We start from the raw sequence: 19,752 nt of genomic DNA, 5'->3' as shown, positions 1-19,752 counted from the left end.
TGTGAGTCCCTGGGTGTTGGGTACTGTGAGTCCCTGGGTGTTGGGCACTGTGAGTTCCTAGGTGTTGGGCACTGTGAGTTCCTAGGTGTTGGGCACTGTGAGTTCCTAGGTGTTGGGCACTGTGAGTCCCTGGGTGTTGGGCACTGTGAGTCCCTGGGAGTTGGGCACTGTGAGTTCCTAGGTGTTGGGCACTGTGAGTCCCTGGGTGTTGGGCACTGTGAGTCCCTGGGTGTTGGGCACTGTGAGTCCCTGGGTGTTGGGCACTGTGAGTTCCTAGGTGTTGGGCACTGTGAGTTCCTAGGTGTTGGGCACTGTGAGTCCCTGGGAGCTGGGTACTGTAGAAGTTTATTGTCAGCTGTGTTGTGTACTGTTGCTTCTGGCTACAGAGACAGTGTATGGGCTGATTGTATTGGAATTTCATGGACTTTCTTTCCCTGCATACTACTAGCATAGAACTTGGGGCTGTGACCAGGGTGGCCATAGAATTGAATTTATATCTATATACCTGTATTTGTTAATACTATAGGAAATACCTGGTGATGACCAGTGAGGAGGAGTGGGCTTGGGGGCGAGACAGGGGACACATTGTATCTAGTGATAAGCTAGGGGCCCATTCAGATGATTGTTAAGTGATGTTTGTTTAAAGGGGAAGTATACCTTATTTATAAGATTACTTTTCTATACATGTTCAATACAATGTTGTTATAAGTTATTCTGGATAAAGAACCTTCATTCAGTCTCAGCGTATGTGCTTTAGGTAAGTGTTTATAGGTAATATGTGGACAATGGTGGAGACTTTACCTAGCTGTACAATAAACTGTGTAAATCAGGATCATTTAGATTCATGGTTTTGGGTCTTTTCCTGCTGTGGGGCTGGGATTCCATTTTTCTCCTTCACTGCCGCTAGTTTAGCATGGAGACATTATTGGATAAGTAGCAGCATTGGTCAGCTCCTTGTTCCTGGGGGAGCCGCTGTCTGAGCTGTGATTGGACACAGAGGAGTTGCTCTTGACGCTTCTCCATGAGGAGAAATCTGAATATAAATTACAAGTCAGCTGGTAACTCAACTTTTCTGTTTATTGGTGATTTGTATGTGTAAGTGTCGCAGTATCACGGCACTGATATTCATATAGTACACCGACCTACTACTTACCGGAATGCAGATTACTTCATATCACGAATCGTTCTGTTGGCGACTGGAGAAAATGACGTCCTCACCACCCGCGACTTGGCTTAAAGTGGCGATGGACGGACCCGCCTGTCATTTATGTCATGCAAGTATTATTTTAGGGGTGCTAGGGGTATTAGGGTTAACCCTAACCTGGACATAAGCCGTGATGTAAAGTAATCTGCATTCCGGTAAGTAATAGGTCGGAGTACTATTGAATCGGACTCCTCATGCCGTTGTCCTCTCTGTCGGGGTAGACAGTACCGTTAATAGGTACTACACCCACGTGGTTTATGGTACTTCCCTGGACAAAGGTGGTTTAGGAAAGGTCAAAGCTATGAATAATTTTTGTTGTTGTTTCTCCAGTTATTGGCGTGGTCTGGTGTCTTACTAATTGTAATAGTGAAGTCGGGATTGAGGGTATTGTCTTTCCCTGGGAGTACATGCTTTTTTTGTTTGTTTGTTTTTTAAACATTGTGTTTCTAGTTTCTTACCTGCATTTATTGATTTCTGAGGGTATTGTGTTTTTTTTATGGGTGAAACAGTTATTGAGATTTGAGGGTGTTCCCCCTGGGATACATATACTGGAGGATTTAAAGTATTTAAGTATTTTCTCTGTCATTCATTGAGGTTTTGATTATGATTAAATCCTCTCTCTGGCATTACTACCCTTATTTTTATTATCATCGTGTCCATTAAATGCCAGTTACAGAGGTCTGAGAAATTATGGCTAAAAGTAGCTGATAAGCGTAAGATAAATATTTCTTATTTGTGGATTATTGTAAATAGTTTATTTGTTAGATGTAAGGACAGATCTGCTGTGTTTATCAGTATTTGTTTGTATGTAATAACATTATTAGCGATGTTTCCAGCACACGGTGCTAGGAGTGGTTATCGGTGATCTGTTGGATGCACTACACATTCTGACAACTGGCTAAAGGGGTCCCAGGATAAAGCTGCTATGTCAGGCAGTGTTGTTGTTATTTTACTGAAAATTCCCATATATTACTCGGTTTACAGCCAAAATCACCAGCAATGACAATCAGGATCAATTGTATAGTTTGGAAAATCCAGGCAATGACTGTGATCTCTGTGTGTATGCAGTAATTGGGCCCCTTGTGACCAGATTGCTCAGACTGATAACCAGATCAGGTTGTTTGGTGCTGGATCTGCTGTTTACTCCAGTCATCATCATCATCATTTATTTATATAGCGCAAACATATTCCGTAGCACTTTAAATCTGTCACTAGTGCTCTAAGGCATGTTGTGGAGGAATTTATTCAGACAGATCTATAGTTCAGACTATAAGGACACGGGGAGCAGAATGTTTTTGTAAAAAAATATAAAATGTTTCACTAAATAAGGGACAGTTTGCAGGTATGGAATGATATCCCTCCCAAACATTCCTCTTCCCTACCACCCTGTCACTCTTTCCTTCCACTCTGTCCCTCCACCCTGTCCAACTTTCCTTCTAACTTGCACCCCTCTCCTTTCACCCATCCAATGTTTCCTCCTATCCTGTCCCCTCATTTCTCCCATCCTGCCCCCCTTCCTTCCATCCTGTGCCCTCTTTCTTCCCATTCTGTCCCCTCTTTCATCCCATCCTATCCCGTTTCCTCCCATCCTGTGCCCTCTATCCTCCCATACTGTCCCCTTTCCTCCCATCATTCCACCCCATATCCTGTCCCCTCATTCCTCCCATCCTGCCCCCCTTTCCTTCCATCATCCTACCCTATATCCTGTCCCCCCTTTCTTTCCATCATTCCACCATATATCCTGTCCCCTCATTCCTCCCATCATTCTACCCTATATCCTGTCTCTCTTCCTTCCATCATTCCACCCTATATCCTGTCTCTCTTCCTTCCATCATTCCACCCTATATCCTGTCTCTCTTCCTCCCATCATTCTACCCTATATCCTGTCTCTCTTCCTTCCATCATTCCACCCTATATCCTGTCTCTCTTTCCTTCCATCTGTGCTTCTTCAATCTTGTTTCACATTTGAATTTCAGGCACAGATTCTTACACATTCACCCTTATATCGGCACACGCAAAAATGTCCACCTGGCATGATAAGTTCAGCATGAGTTAATCCAGCTTGTGTATTACTGTGAGTTTAAGTATCCGTATGGTACGTTGTATTATTTTTCAGGATGTTTGTTGTACTAAGACAATGTTAGACATAAGGTGACCAGACGTGGGTAATCACAAGCGCCGAACGTCTAATCTACATCTGAACACCTGCTCAGATCGTGGTAATAGTTAGATTCTTGTATTGATTAGTATTGGTGGTTATTTTGAGCCTACACAGCCAAAAGTAAATGAAGTTGCTGCCTGTAACAGGCACCTTTAATGTGTATTATTATTCTTTTTCAGCTTTCTGATGCAGGGCAGACGTTCTATTATCTATATCACTAGCAATACTTTGGGAGATCCCCATTATAAATAAAGCTATAGAGTACAATGGCTTTCATGAATCTATCTATGAATACATCTGTTCCCAATGAGAATGGGACTGTATATACATAAGGGTGTAATACGTTGGCTACAAACCAGCTGCAGTTGCAGACAGCTCTTATGTTTTATTTATTGTTTAGCCATAAAAATATATAAATGTTGTTGGAGGATATTCATTATACAGTAATACTGAAATAAACGCTGTATGGCAGCGAGAGTACTAGCTCTCATGTCTCCCCACAATACATCAATCTCTGCAGAACACTGGCAAGGTCATTGTCAGTCTGTTATCTTGTCTTAAATTGCCCTTTATTTTTCCCATTGTGGCATTCTTTGTTAATTAGCAGCCCCTGTAATTATAATCAGTCACCCTGCAGACTGTACGAAGTCGCCTAATTACAAGGCAGCTTTGGATATGCCCTGCTTATTTCTAGGGCAACAAGAGGAGCGGGAGAGATTTAAGTGCCCACATTAACCCCTTCCTGCGGATGATACAGTTTTACGGGAGGTCTACAGCAAGCCCCCAGCCTCATTGTTTTACACCCCTTAAGAATTTGACCCGAGTTACTCTTTCTATGCAGATTTTTTTTGTTAACGTCTGTATGTATTTCCATTAATAGAAATGAGCAAGTGTTTATGCAGTATTTGTAGCTATTATACTGAAATACATATGACAGGACATGCTGGGAGTTATAGTTCCACAACAGCTGGCAAGCCACAAGTTGCATGGGCATGCTCCACATAATGTCTAAATCATGAATATCAGATTCATTTTCATTTGCAGAAAGATACTCTTATAGGAGACGCATCATTTTTAAAAACTAAAAAAACTATCCATTTGCACAATAAACATTTTGCCATATATATGTGGGAAATGCTTATTTGATATATAGTAGTATAATATTACTGATATTTTTTTCTCCCTAAACAGAGAAACAGCATTGTGTAATAGATGTGACTGCCTGGTTATCAGTATCCTCATCTGAATCCTGGTGTCCTTTCCTCCTACAGCACAAACTTCCTCTTTCTGTTCCCCATAAACATATATGTTCCAGAATCATAAAACTGTGTATTGATAAGAAGGTTATATATGATAATGGCAGCCATGTTCCTGGAGAAAGGTTATGGCTGCTTATTACTCACAGTACAGCTACGTCAATCGTCCCCACCAAGCCAAAGCAAAGCCCTTTTTATTATCACCCTTTATTAAAGTAGCCGGGGCAGAAATCTACATTGCTGGAAAATTTAGGGAGGTGGGACGGTGATAGGTAGGAAGTGAACCAGGAACAGCACAGCGGATCAGAGGAGCTTACAATATAATTTCCCTATAGACGCACAGAGAGTGGTAACCTACCAATATGTCTTTGTCTTGAAATACAGACTAAAGATGGAGATACATTCGCTGATTTCCACCCACTGCCAGATCACTTATATAGACATGTATGGCCCAACCGGCAGGGTCACCATTAAATACAATGACTACATACACTGTCATATATGATCGATGTCTGACGTTACCATCGATTTCTCCCCATTAGATGATGACCAAGATAAGCCGCATTTTTTGGGCTCAATCCAGCTGCAATTTTTGCCCAATTTAGAATAACTGGCTATAAAAATGGTTGCTTATTCTTAACTATTTCTGTCAATGATGTGCTTTGGGGGTAGTTTTTCTATATTTACATTTCGTGGGGCGATACATCAGGTGTATTATTACACCTTGATACGATGCGATAGAATGAATAACATGAGAACTGCCATTGTCTCACCAGCTAACATACACAATATCTATCGCTGGACATTCCGCACATTCTACTGGGTTATATCTAGTAAAGCAAGACCCTTGTTCTATGGGATACAGCACCTTTCTATGACAGCCGTTATTAGAATTGATCCCCCTTTGTGTTAAGAATAAGTGATCATTCTTTAATTGTATTGAGTTTATTTACAACATCCAAAACATTTTCCTATTTGATGGTATGGACACAAGTAACATTTTCATATAATGCTACAATCAGAGCGGGCAGGTCTGTATTCTGCCTGTTCGCTGTGAATGGCATAAACATTCTTCTGGGATGTTCTCAGTCTGCAGCCAGGCACTTCCAAGCTTCATTGCCCTTGTACTGTTCATTTAACATTTAGTGCAATCTTCTCAAAGCAACAGCTCTGCCTCTAATTAGGGGTTTTGACTTGTTTAGTGCTCAACAGCTCCACTAAAGACCGTACTCTGTGGAAGCTCCACTGTCACCTACGTGTGTGGCCTCACGCTGACCACTTTTCACTAGCTCCGCTAATCATTCCATTGTATGTCAGTATATATAACAGGATCTTCTCCAGTTAGACAGACATGACCTATAAACTTGTATTTTACCACATCCTCCTAGTGCCAAATATTCCCTTCAAATTTTCTATTGTTATTACATTACTAATCTCTCTAAAGACCTGGAGATTATCATGTCTCTGAAACAACTACATACAGATACATGTCACAGAGAATCTACTTACTGCAAAGTCTAAGAGTCATTTCTCTATTCTCTTTCTCCTGGACCTCTCTTTCTCCTGGACCTCTCTTTCTCCTGGACCGCTCTTTCTCCTGGACCGCTCTTTCTCCTGGACCGCTCTTTCTCCTGGACCGCTCTTTCTCCTGGACCGCTCTTTCTCCTGGACCGCTCTTTCTCCTGGACCGCTCTTTCTCCTGGACCGCTCTTTCTCCTGGACCGCTCTTTCTCCTGGACCTCTCTTTCTCCTGGACCTCTCTTTCTCCTGGACCTCTCTTTCTCCTGGACCTCTCTTCTCCTTTGACACTGTTGATCACACTCTTCTACACACCCTTCACTCCGTCGGCCTTCATGACACAGTTCATTCCTGGTTCACTTCCTACCTATCGAACCGCTCCTCTAGTGTTTCTACCTCTGGCGCATCCACCATTCCCAGTTGGAGTCCAACAACGCTCTATTCTTGTCCCTTTACTTTTTCTTTGTGCACCTGTTCTCTTAAAGAACTAATTTGCTCTTTTGACCTCTAGTACCACCTGCAAGCAGAGGACAACCAAATCTATATCTGTACCCCTGACCTCTCCCCTTTTGTACTATATTGTGTAACCAACAGACTGTCAGCTATCTCCACATGGATATCCCAATGCTCCCTAAAGCTCAATGTGTCCAAAACAGAACTTCATTCATTCCCAGAGACATCACCTCCCCGCAAATCTCCCTCACCATCAATAACACCCCAATTTCCTCAGTTTCACACTTGACTCCACCCTCTGCATTATTCCTTGCATCCACACTCTCTTTCAGTCCTGTCGCATCCACATTAAAACATTGCCAGAATACGCCCTTTTCTTCCCCAACATGCTACCAAAACTCTTAACCAATCTCTCATCATCTCCCATCTTGACTACTGCAACCTCCTGATAGCTGGCATTCCTGACACCCATATATCCACCCTTCAATCCATCCTAAATGCTGTTATAAGACTGATCTTCCTCTCTCACTGCTCCACATCTGCTGCACCACTCAAATCTCTATACTGGCTCCATCCTCCAGAATCCAATTCAAATCACCCTTACCTACAAAGCCCTCAGCACCTCCACCCCTTCATATAGCTCAAATCTCATATCAAAATACTCTCCCTCCCGCCCTCCTAGATCTACCTCTGACCTGCGCCCTGTCTCATCTCTGGTAACCACCTCTCACTCCCGCCTACAAGACTTGTCCCGTGCTGCCCCCACTTATGGAATTCTCTACCACACCCAATCATTTCCCACAGCCTTCAAATCTTTAGACGCTCTCTCAAAACCCATCTCATTATTGGAGCTGTCCTTATCCCTGATGTTACTATTCACACTAATACACCCTCACATCTGTCTCAATCTCCACTCTGAGCCACACTCGCTCCTCTTGTTTCAGCTGTACCCTCTTCCACCTAGAATGTGAGCTCTGTAATGACAGGGGCGTCCATACCCTTGGTTTTTATGTCTTTATTTATTCTATCTAACTTGTATGTCCCTGTATGTTCTTTTTTCCTAATATATAATAATAATTGTGGGCTGCTTTTGTGAAGGGACCTCTGAACCTGTAATTTATTTGTTAATGCAACTCATGAGAGAGATATATTTTACATCTGTTCTCCCTTACACAAACTATGGTCTCAAAAGAGAGGTGTTGTATTTTACACTGATCATATATGGCGAGAATCTGTGTCCCCAGAGACTGCTGTGTATCAGGGTGATGTCCCCAGAGACTGCCGTGTATCAGGGTGATGTCCCCAGAGACTGCCGTGTATTGGGGTGGAGTTGTGTCCCCAGAGACTGCAGTGTATTGGGCTGGAGTTGTGTCCCCAGAGACTGCAGTGTATCAGGGTGATGTCCCCAGAGACTGCAGTGTATTGGGCTGGAGTGTGTCCCCAGAGACTGCCGTGTATCAGGGTGATGTCCCCAGAGACTGCAGTGTATTGGGCTGGAGTGTGTCCCCAGAGACTGCCGTGTATCAGGGTGATGTCCCCAGAGACTGCTGTGTATTGGGGTGTATTGGGGTGGAGTTGTGTCCCCAGAGACTGCCGTGTATTGGGCTGGAGTTGTGTCCCCAGAGACTGCAGTGTATCAGGGTGATGTCCACAGAGACTGCAGTGTATTGGGCTGGAGTGAGTCCCCAGAGACTGCAGTGTATTGGGCTGGAGTGTGTCCCCAGAGACTGCCGTGTATCAGGAGATGTCCCCAGAGACTGCTGTGTATTGGGCTGGAGTGTGTCCCCAGAGACTGCAGTGTATCAGGATGATGTCCCCAGAGACTGCCGTGTATCGGGGCGATGTCCCCAGAGACTGCCGTGTATTGGGCTGGAGTGTGTCCCCAGAGTCTGCCGTGTATTGGGCTGGAGTGAGTCCCCAGAGACTGCCGTGTATCAGTCACCTGAAGTACAAATCTGCCAACAGTTGACTGCAGTTGGTTGTATATATGGTGTACTGTAAGTTGTATTTTATAAGTCTGTCAAGATATGTGGACAAAAAAGGAAATGGAAGTCTTTATACCACAGATCTAGTGTCTCTATCATGTATGATACTGTCAGAAGTTACGGAAACCTGTACTGTCCGGCCCATTGTGAATAGTTGTGGGATTTCAGCTTTAGACAATTATTTTGCAGAATAGTTTCTCAAGAGCTGCTGAACAAGATAACGCCTGGTGCTCCATGTGGTACTGGGAACATGCCACATATTTTAAGACTCTTCATCTTGGGAGATGAAAGGTTTAATGTCATTGCCTTGGTACAAAAGCCAAGATGACAATGAAATACGTGCAGTGGCTGGAGAATGCTTTTACTGTAATTGGCAAAACTGCTCTGTATCCTGATGGAAAGTCAGCTCTGTTCAAATCAAATTGCAGAACAGTGTGGGAGGCAGTGGAGAGACGAGGGGAATGTCGACTCTCTCTCCATGCCTACAAGGTAGCTCCATCCTTTATCTGACCATCAGTCACACAGGAAGAATGACAGACAGGATGACAAAATGTTCTGTACGTGACAAGTACCAATTATAGACCTGATCATCTGTCTCCTACAGTACTAGCCCCTAGATCTATAGGCGTGCAAACACTGGAGGTCAGTGACGAAGCCCATCCAAGGTCCATCGCAGACCATCCCTGGTACCCCTGGTCTAGATGGTCTGTAACTATAACCACAGTCCATGCAACTGCACAAAGTACAACCTTAATATGGCTTCAGAACAATTGTATGCAGTCAGTTGTTTGACGGTATATATAATTCAGGCTAATGACTAGGGGTGACGCAGACATCATGATTGGTATGAGTTTCTGATGGTCCTTAGAGGGGTTGGCCCTTTTCTTAACCACCATGAGTCTCGGGCACAAGGAAACGATCAGCATTCCTGTCACATCCTTACGCAAAGTCACGTAGTCTGGAATACATTTATTTATGCGCCACTTGTTGGTATGAGTAGGTTTCAGAAAAACATTTGGGGGAGAGTTTACTGGTGCTTTAAAGAAAAGTTACATTCCACGCGGATGTCATCACAAAGTAACCGCTGAAATTGAAAGTTCTCCCATTAGGAGCACCTCTGACTTCTTCCTTTTCCATCTTGTGAGTCCCTCAGTGGCTGAAGATGAGGAACCTTTGGGCACCTGATATTGTAAAAGGAAATGGTCCAAGGAAACGGGGGCTTCCTAATGAGGAAACTCGGCAGTGACTTTTGTACACTGTCAGCTGCTAATTATCCAGTGTCGGACGCACATTTTTTCTTTCTGTTGTTGATTTTAGTGATATATTACTTATGAGAAGAGGAAGTGTCAAATCCTATTTCCAGATTTTGGTAACATCAGTTATGAAAAGAAAGGAAAGTGCAATGTGTCATCTTATAATTTTAATGTTTAATTAGTGTTTTGTGAATTAAGAAAAGTGAAAGTGATTCAGAAAGGAGCATATGGGGTACTGTGTCCTCGGCACTCTTGTCCTGTACAGAACATTACAGAGCACACAATGGGCTTATTCATCACAGGGCCCGCTGTATGCCAATGCCTGCAAATAGGGGGGAATAACTGAAGAAATATTTTATTTATTTACATAAAGCCTCTCTTCATATCAGAGTGCTCCAATTAAATTATATTTTTAAAAATATTTTGAAACATTTCATTTTATTTATTTTATCTTAAGTGGAAGTGGAAGCCCAGGCCAGCAACAGAGCTCAAACCCCCTCTCAAAATATTCTCCCTCTCCCCCTGTTAGTTCCCCCGCAGCCCTGCTCCTCTGATAACCACCACACCCAAAAACAAGACTTCTCCTGTGCTCTATCCACCACCCCTCCAACCTTCTAAACGTGCACAGATCCTGTATATGGCTGAGGAGAGCTTTCATTGGTGGTTCACTCCCCCCCTGGCGGTTTTTAAAAAAGTGTGTGCTGGTTTTCCCTCTACTTCAGAAATGATGGAATGTCACCCTGTACAGATGTGTGTGATATATGGCTCTTCCTGGGTGGGAATGGCCAGCCAGTGTTGCCCTGAGACTGAGGGGTCGGGGAGGAGGGCATCTGCCTCTGCTCTGCCACTCTGCATGTTTGCTTGTAGTTAGGGTTAGTGGTGCAGAAAGAAGCAAATGGACATAGAATGTACCATATTCTGCACTTATTCGTTGTTCAACTATGTCCTTTAAAAGAGCTAAAACAGCATTTATTGGGAACAACTGTAATGCAGAAACCACAAGTGCGTTCTGCTCATGTAAGAATGATAATAGTGTTTCATTGTTATTTTATACTTGTATCTGTTTTACAATGTCAGGTGTCCTGAGTGGGGGCTGCAATGTGTTGTATATATTTGGAACATTGTACAATGGAAATAGTTTACTAATATTGTTTACATAGTTTGATTTGGATAACAAAAAAAAGTAGAAGAAAGAATTGTGTATCCAGGGCACTCTTAAGTATTTACTTTGTATGATAAGCAAATATTAAAAAATATAACCTTTATTGGTATACATTAAAAAGAATTATAGCGAAATATTAAGGGGAAATGATAGTGACAATGATCAGAAATACATTTGAACTGTTAAAAAGGTAGAAAATCTACCCTGCTGACCTAATATTAATACTAATTAGAGCCATAAATTGGAGATCAAAAGTTGGAACCTGAATCTGACTAATGTTAATCAGAGATTCAGCTAAATATAATGGAATATTAGTAAAGTATTGACAGCGAGCCCAGCGTACGTCTCTAATTAGTTACTGAATTGGATGCACAACAAACTTTGCCACTCAGTGAGATCTCAGTAGAGGAACTTACTCTCTCCTTCTAGTGATCCTGCAAACGATAATAGGGATCCTATAGGGGACGCCTCCATCCAGCCAAGTTTGTTTATACAAATTAATATTGCTGTTGTTTGATAGGCTGCATATATATATATATATATATATATATATATATATATATATATATATATATATATATCAGTGTGGATATCTCTTCCTGTGATATAACGCAGGTAACTACACTGTAGACACCACAATACTCTGATTGTCAGCACTAGTACAACACATTCAGGCTCGTTCAATTAGTTGAGTTCAATTTGGTTATATTGTGGTATTACTACAGTCCATTAGCAGCTGGCACCCTTAATGTTCTATTGCCATTTGGGTATAATTTAAAAATATTTTTCAATTAAGGTTTTAGATCCCCAGACAAATTATCTATGATTCAGCGGATTGTCACATGATATTAATATTAGGTCAGCAGGGTAGTTTTTCTACCTTTTTAACAGCTCAAATGTATTTCTGATCATTGTCACTATCATTTGCCCTTAATATTTCACTATAATTATTTTTAATGTATACCAATAAAGGTTATATTTTTAATATTTGCTTATCATACAAAGTAAATACTTAAGAGTGCCCTGGATACACAATCCTTCTACTTTTTTGGTTCTCAAATTTATATTTGATTTGGTGCCCCTCCCCCTCCCCCATTAGCAGAAGATACATTAACTATATATACGTAGAGGGTTTTTTACTCGGTACGGTGATAAAAGATTTCATAGTTTGATTTGGAGACAGATGAAGTCGGGTATATCATAGTATCTGCAGAGTTGTTGATGATTGAATGTCAGTGACTTTGGATGTGGTACACATTTTTACAGAAATATGGCAGCATGCAGCAAGTACATATAATTAACCCAGTGACTGCTGTGGTTTGGGCTCCCATAATTTGTATATGAAAAACTGGAACAACCACCTGACCTGACGCATAAAATCCAGCCCATACTTGGGCTTACGTCCTAAATAAAATAGCAAAGGTATAAGAATGTATTCTAGGGATTGTAGACTGCTCCATAGTCTTAATGATGGGAAATTAAACTATGTAAGTGGAAGATTTTGGCTGGCACAAAGGGGACTGTTCTGGGAAAATCGGTTATGGTCTGTAATCAACCTGCCATCTATATCCTCATAGCATTCTTATAGCAATACAGACTCAATGCCAAACGCAGGAAGCAACATGTGCTGTTTTACTGCACTGAAAGGATCTGAAAACACTCGTGCAGTTTCAGGTCTCTGTTGTAATTGACTACTTCTATATGAATTACTATAAGAATTGCTTCCTGTCCACAGAGTCTGGATGGAAAGTGATTTCCATGTGACTCCCCCAGTGATGCCGATCCCGAGATTCTCATTAGAACGAATTCATCATGTGCTTTGTGTATCCTAATTACTTGTAGCAACTGTGCAATCTGCCATTAAATGAGGATCACTCACATCCTATTTAAGAGCTCATACCTGGTATTGTAATAAATTGGTAACATTAATTAGCCAGTATTACGATGGTCTGGGCAGCCGGAGGCTTCTCACAGGACAGATGCAGATTTATTGTGTCTTACAGATTGTGTCTCATCACAACTGTATTACTCCATCAACCTATCGGGCTCAGGAATGGTTTATAAGCATAATGTTTGGTGCCTTTTGTAGTTTTGAGTATATAAATATTATTTTTCTGTATTTTGCAGAATATGGTGCAGAGTGTTTCACTGAGAAAATGTAAGGGTTAAATATAGATTGCCTAAAAGACTACGTTCTTCCTTCCAGTTATAACGCTGATAATGACACAACGTGCCATAGCCCGGTGGCTTCTTGAAGAGTGGTCATGGTACTACGTTTTGTGGCTGATCCTTAGGGCATTACTTTGGGGAATAGTCAGACAGGGGCTCTGGGCTGGAGACATGGACTGGCGTAAGGTGTTCTGTCCTGATCTGGACTTCTCCATAGCAGCCTCTGGCAGCTGATGTATGTGTCACTCCATCCATTCACTAATCCTGGTTTACTTCCACCAGCTGCCAGATCCTTGGTCTTTATTATCCAGGAAGCAGGCCCGGCGCTCCCATTAGGCAAGGTTAGGCACTTGCCTAGGGCGCCGGGCTCTGGAGGGCGCCACAGAATGGTAAATTACTTTAAAACTGCGGCAACCGCTGACCATACCTGTCACGGCCGCCGCACAGCATTCAGATGCATGGGGAGGGGGGGGAAGAGGCTATTGCTCACCACCGCCGCCTCTCTGCTCCGTCTCCTCCCCTCCACTTACTAGTGTCAGTGAGCGGAGGGGAGGAGACGGCGCAGAGGCGGCGGTGGTGAGACAAGGTGAGGAAAGACTGAGGGAGGAGGGAGGAGGGCGCCGATTTTTGCGGGGGGGGGGGGGGGCGGCGCCGATTTTTTTTGGGGGGGGCGCAGATTTTGTAAAAATGCCTAGGGCGCCATGGACCCTAGCACCGGCCCTGCCAGGAAGAGTTGTTTATATATGACACAGGTTAGCAAATATCTGTGCACTGTATCAACAGAGCAGTGCTGTGCCATATCCAGGGGCTCGAAAAATAATTCTGCCATATGATATTCAGACCTTGGGAGCCGGCAAGAGAAGAAAGATCATATCTTTAGTATGAGCTGCAGGAACTCTTGGACACACTGAACGCATTTGTCTCCAGGTGGGGATGAAAATGAAAATAATATATACATCACTGGTGAGCAGGAGACGTTACAAGATAAAATTGTAATAAATGTAACATTTGGGGTTTGCAGATGAGGAAACTGTCACCAGATAAGTTTCATTTTCATTGTGTCCTCTCCTGTGGGAACATCACAAATAATCTCTTAGAGATATTAACATCTTTTTATGCGATGTGGGCACCTAGCCAGCCGGCTGCCATGTTAGGAGGGAGCAGCAGACAGAAGAGCACAATGTATTTTACCTTGATGACTTATATACGAAAAGGTCAGTTTTGGTGTTTAGTAAAAATTTTAATGGTAAAAGTAAGAGCACGTTAGTAATTGTTACTTTTACACTGAGTAGTTTTGTGTCTTCCATCACCTTTGCATTGTGTTTTGTTCTTAATATGTATTCTGTTATTACAGTATTGCCACGTAGCGTGTACACTGTGAAATGCCATACAATTAAATGTATAAATACATATTAACACAATAAACCTCTGCTGTTTCCTTCCTTTAAATGGCTAGAATATATAGTTCCCAAGTAACATCCCTGAGGCTGACAGCACCTTAGGATGAACAAAGTTTCATATAAAATGTTATGGGCAATGACACCATTTGTTCTTGATGTAATTGAGAAGTGGTATCGGCCTCGCAGTATTGTGATAAGTACCTGCAGGTTTGGTAAAGGGAACCACACAACACAGAATTTAGTAAGGAGTTATTCTACATGAAATACCAAATAAGCACCTTTCCCTGAACTGATGGTAACAGTACATAATCCTCTGATCAATATTTACTGTAAAGGAGAATCACACAGCATTGATTGCTGCAGAAATAGATTTGTGAGAGTGGGGAGCCAAGGAAATCCCTATTAAATGAATTTCCCTGATATTTCTTTGCAGAAAATCAATCGGGCCCCTTCGGATGAGGAATGCTTCTTTGACCTCTTAAGTAAATTTCAGAGTAACCGAATGGATGATCAGAGATGCAGCTTAGAGGAATGCCAGAGCGATGGAACGGAAACCACAGCCACAGCCGTGCCAGCATTGGACGACCAGATACGTGAGTCAATATTACAATATTCTTCCACAAATGTTCTAGAATTAAGAAAGAGCAGCAGAGATACAGAAGGGAATAAGCAGAGTTACCCGACCCTGTGTGGAACATTGACAGGTTACATGAGTAAGGAAACGTATTGAGAGTCAGCATTGATGAAGGGGAGATCTGTCTGAGAATTGGGCCGGCGTCATTAAGGAGAGTAAGGCAAACAAAGGAGTCACGTTCTCCAAGACAAACCATGTTACAATGCAAAGGGTGCAAATTAGTTTATTATTTTACATATAAAGAAAATACTGGCTGTTTTTTCATGTAGCGCACAAATTGATCTAGGGAATGCCCGACCCCAACTATAAATCTGTCCCCACATTTTAAATTTACCTCCCCCTCCAAAGAAACATGGTTTTGCCCAGGTGCACAGTTACACTTTGTTCTCCTTAATGACTCAGGCCCCTTATGTGGTAATATAAGAAACCCACGTCCTGAGGTCTGGCTGGGGGGAAAAAAGTTGACATAGCCAATTAATTTTAAGAAAAATATTGGGGTATTTTTCTATTTTTTGTCAATATAATACCTTATAACTAATATTTACTTCACTATCCTAACTAAAGCAATTTATATCTGTCTTGTTAGAAAACTCGGCAGGATACACAAAGTTGTTCAAAAATGATTTTCAGTTTAACAAACAAATAACAAAACTGTGATATTTGTTCTGGTCACAAAGGTATAAATTACTCCCAGTCATAAAGACATTGCAGTTATTAGTTACAAAGGAGGCGGCCATTGTGTGTCCTGATCCAATATTAATGGATCACTAAGACGCGAGGCATGCACTGACAAAGCGCCTCGTGCCTCAGGGATGAATTAATAGGCTGTATTCTGGTGACTAGTGGACATTATGCTGCTTTATGCATCCTCCAGAGACCTGAGGACATGGTGCAACTAAAGCACAAGGACTTTCTGCAGACTGAACGGTCCTCATCACTACTTTACAGTTTACTGTAATTTGTGTTCATAAACATTTGTTAACATACGTTATTATATTACATGCGTATTTATACTTGTTATACATTACAGATTCATTCTTAAATGTCACCAGGTGAAGTAGTTATTTATGATAAGACAGAACAAGATTTCTGGGCTAAACAATGAGCGTATACAAAAATAATATTATTATTATCTTTAATTTATAAAGGGGCCACAAAGGGTCCGCAGCGCCGTACATAACATACCAAAAACAGTGAGACATGATACAGAAAGAACAAAAATATATACACTGGTAACATGGTGCAAATCAAATTATTACTGGGACAATGAGTGAAAGTGATGGTAGAAATCAGCGAGAAGTAGGTTAGGGAAACAGGCCAAGAGGTACAGGGGGTGATGGAATAGTTAAAGGAGCACACAAGGATAGAGAGCCCTGCTCCCGAGAGCTTACATCCTAGAGGAAAGGGGAGACACAAATAGGATGGTACTAACTGATGGAGAGAGTTAGGTGGAGGACTGATAGACTTCAATAAAGAAATGAGTCTTAAGGGCACGCTTGAAGCCTTTGAGAGTAGATGCTAACCTGATGGAACAGGGAAGATTGTTCCACAGCTGGGGAGCAGCCCGGGCAAAATCCTGAAGATGAGAGCGTGGTGAGAAAGGGGCGAATTTTGGATATAGTCCGAAGGTGGAAGAAGTAGCAGGATTTTGAGAGGGAGGAATCAAGGATGACCCCAAGGCATCGGACTTTAGGGACAGAAACGAGGGTAGTGTTATTAACAGAAATAGAAAGGGGGGGGAGGTGGGAGAATCCTGGAAGGGGGGAAGACGATAAGTTCAGTCTTGGAAATATTGAGTTTAAGGAAGCGTTGGGACATCCAAGATGAGATGGCTGAGAGACAGAAGGGAAGGGGAGAGGTCAGGGGATGAAAGATATATTTGGGTATCATCAGCATAGAGGTGGTACTGTAGGCCAAAGGAGCGGATGAGGACATCTAGGGAGGAGGTGTAGAGGGAGAAAAGCAGGGGGCCCAAGAACGGAACCTTGAGGAATGCAAACAGGAGGGGAAGAGGGGGGGATGTGGAGTCGTGTAGAGACTGAGAAGGAGCGGTTGGTGAGGTAAGAGGAAAACCAGGAGAGGACAATGTTACAGAGGCCTATAGAATTGAGAGGATTGCGTGGTCAATGGTATCGAAGGCAGCAGAGAGGTCAAGAAGGATAAGAAGGATGTAGTGTCTTTTGGATTTAGCGAGGAGGAGGTCATTAGTGACCTTAGTGAGGGCAGTTTCAGTGAAGTGGAAGGGGCGAAAACCAGATTGGAGCGGGTCAAGGAGTGAGGGAGAAGAGAGAAGGAAGGTCAGACTGTTGTAGAAAACCCGTTCAAGGAGTTTGGAGGCAAAAGGAAGAAGCGAAATAGAGCGGTAATTAGAGAGGGAGGCGGGATCAAGGGACGGTTTCTTGAGTATGGGGGAGACAAGAGCATGTTTAAATGAGGAGGGGAAGATTCCAGAGGAGAGGGAGAGGTTGAGGAGGTGGGCAAGGTGGGAGCAGGCTTCAAGAGAGAGGGAGCAGAGGAGGTGGGAGGGGTTTGGGTCCTGTGGGCAAGTGGAGGGGGAGAGAAAGAGAGAGGGATATGGACTTCATCTGCAGATACCAGAGTGAAGGAAGAGAAGGAGGGTGAGCTAGCAAGAGGGGAAGGGAGAAAGGAGATAGTTGCAGAGGAGGGTGAGAAGGGGGACAGAATGGGCAGGGAGGGGGAAGAGGGTGGGGTAAGAAGGGACTGCTGGGAGATTTCATGACGTATAGACTTAATCTTGGAGGTGAAGTAAGTAGCAAAGTTGACAGCAAAGAGCGTGGGAGAGGGGAAGGGGAGAGGAGGAAGTTGAAGGTGGCAAAAAGCCGATGGGGGTTGGAGGATTGGGGAGAAATGAGAGCTTTAAAGAAAGATTGTTTAGAGAGCGATAGGGCCAAACTGTAAGAGGCAAGTATGAACTTGAAGTAGAGGAACTCACCATGAGTGTGTGACTTTCTACAGAGCTGTCCTGCACTTCGAGAGCATTTTTGAAGATAGCGGGTAAGTTTAGAGTGCGACGGTTGCGGCGGGGACCGACGAAGCTTGATGGTGACAGCTGGGGCGATAGAGTCAAGTGCAGTGGTAAAAGTGCAATTGTAAAATGAGACCGCCTCATCGGGGCAAGAAAGAGTGGTGATGGGGGAGAGGAGCAAGCTAAGGGAGGAGAAGTTGTAGAATCAACTGTGTCAAGATTATGCCAGGTGAAAGTAAACTTGGGGGATGGGGACGGTGAGAGGGGAGAAGAGATGCTAATAGAGAGGGGATGGTGAATTTATGAGGTCAGAGGCAGTACAGAGGTGTGAAAAAACAGATCTAGGGAGTAGTCACTGCGGTGGGAGAGGAGGTCCTTTGAGAGAGACCAAGGGAGGAGGAATGGAAGAGAAGTTTGGAGGCAGCAGGGACTGAGGGATTGTCTATAGGCATATTAAAGTCCCCCAAGATGAGGGAGGGAAGTGATCAAGGAATTGGGAGACAGGACCAGGAGGACGGTAGTTAACAGCAACACGGAGGTGGACTGGGTGGAATAGGCAGATAGAGTGAACCTCAAAGGAGGAAAAAGAGAGGGAGGGTTCAGGGGGGGAAAAACCCGAAAAGAGCAGCAGGAGAAGAGAAGTATGCCGATGCCACCACCTTGCCGGTCTCCAGGTCTGGGTGTGTGGGAGAAGGACAAGCTCCTGAAAGAGAGAGCAGCTGGAGAGGTAGTGTCCTCAGGGGATAGCCAGGTTTCAGTGATGGCAAGCAGGTTGAAGGATCTAGAGATAAAAAGATCATGGATAGAGGTCATTTTGTTACAGACTGATCTGGCATTCCAGAGACCACAGGAAAGAGGGAGAGAGGGAAGAGAAGAGATGTAGATGAGATTGTTGGGGTTGCTCGACTGCAAGGGTGAGTAAGATATGGAGCGAGGGGAATGACAGGAAGAGAGGGTTGGAATTGGACGAGAAGCAGAAATAAGAGGGGATTTGTCAGGAGACGGGGGGGGGCAAAGGAGCAAGTGGTGGGGGAGGAGTGGAGATGGGGCAGATAAGGGGGTTTATGAATGGGAGAGGCAGAAGGTAGGAGTGACGTGAGGGAATAGATTCTTTGGGGGGAAAGAGAGGGAGGCGGTAGGTAGGAGCAGACTGATCCTGAGAGAAGAGCAGCGAAGAGGACAAGAGGGAAAGGGTGTGAGTGGGGAAAAGGAGGAGAGAGGGAAGATGGTGGAGGGGGCATCGAGTCAGATCAGGGGCAGAGAAGAGAGGAGTGAAATAGGGAGGGGGGTGGCAAGTGAGAGGGGGGAGTGAGGAGCAGGAAGAATATGGAAAGGTTGGGCAAGGGAAGCGGGGGGGGGGGGGGGGGAATAGAGAGAGAGGACAGAAGTGAGAGAGGAGCAAATCATGATAAAGCTAGAGAAGGTGTGAAATAGACAGGTGAAAGTAATCCAGAAATCAGGGATGGTAAGGGGATTACAAGTAAAGTGAGGAAATGGTGAGAGCAGGAAAGGTGAGTGAAGCGAGAGAGTGCAGCGGTAGGAGAGAAAAGAGGAGGAAAATATGTAAAGTA

At 43.5% G+C, this 19,752-nt stretch overlaps 1 protein-coding gene and 1 long non-coding RNA gene across 4 annotated transcripts in view; one reads left to right on the top strand and one right to left on the bottom strand.

The window, feature by feature from the left end:
• The window catches only part of LOC142101380 (uncharacterized), a 535,334-nt gene that overhangs the window by 277,113 nt on the left and 238,469 nt on the right, over positions 1-19,752 (bottom strand). The window lies entirely within an intron of this gene.
• GPSM1 (G protein signaling modulator 1) overlaps positions 1-19,752 on the top strand; it is a 225,195-nt gene that overhangs the window by 193,685 nt on the left and 11,758 nt on the right. For all 3 annotated transcript variants that reach the window (XM_075185837.1, XM_075185836.1, XM_075185834.1), the window contains exon 12: positions 14,995-15,154. In XM_075185837.1, the coding sequence (XP_075041938.1) occupies positions 14,995-15,154 (160 nt within the window). The remainder of the gene's footprint in view (positions 1-14,994; positions 15,155-19,752) is intronic.

This window comes from Mixophyes fleayi, chromosome 9 (genome assembly GCF_038048845.1).
Source record: "Mixophyes fleayi isolate aMixFle1 chromosome 9, aMixFle1.hap1, whole genome shotgun sequence".
In the NCBI taxonomy this organism is placed as follows: domain Eukaryota; kingdom Metazoa; phylum Chordata; class Amphibia; order Anura; family Limnodynastidae; genus Mixophyes; species Mixophyes fleayi.
This window is presented reverse-complemented; position numbering and strand designations above follow the sequence as displayed.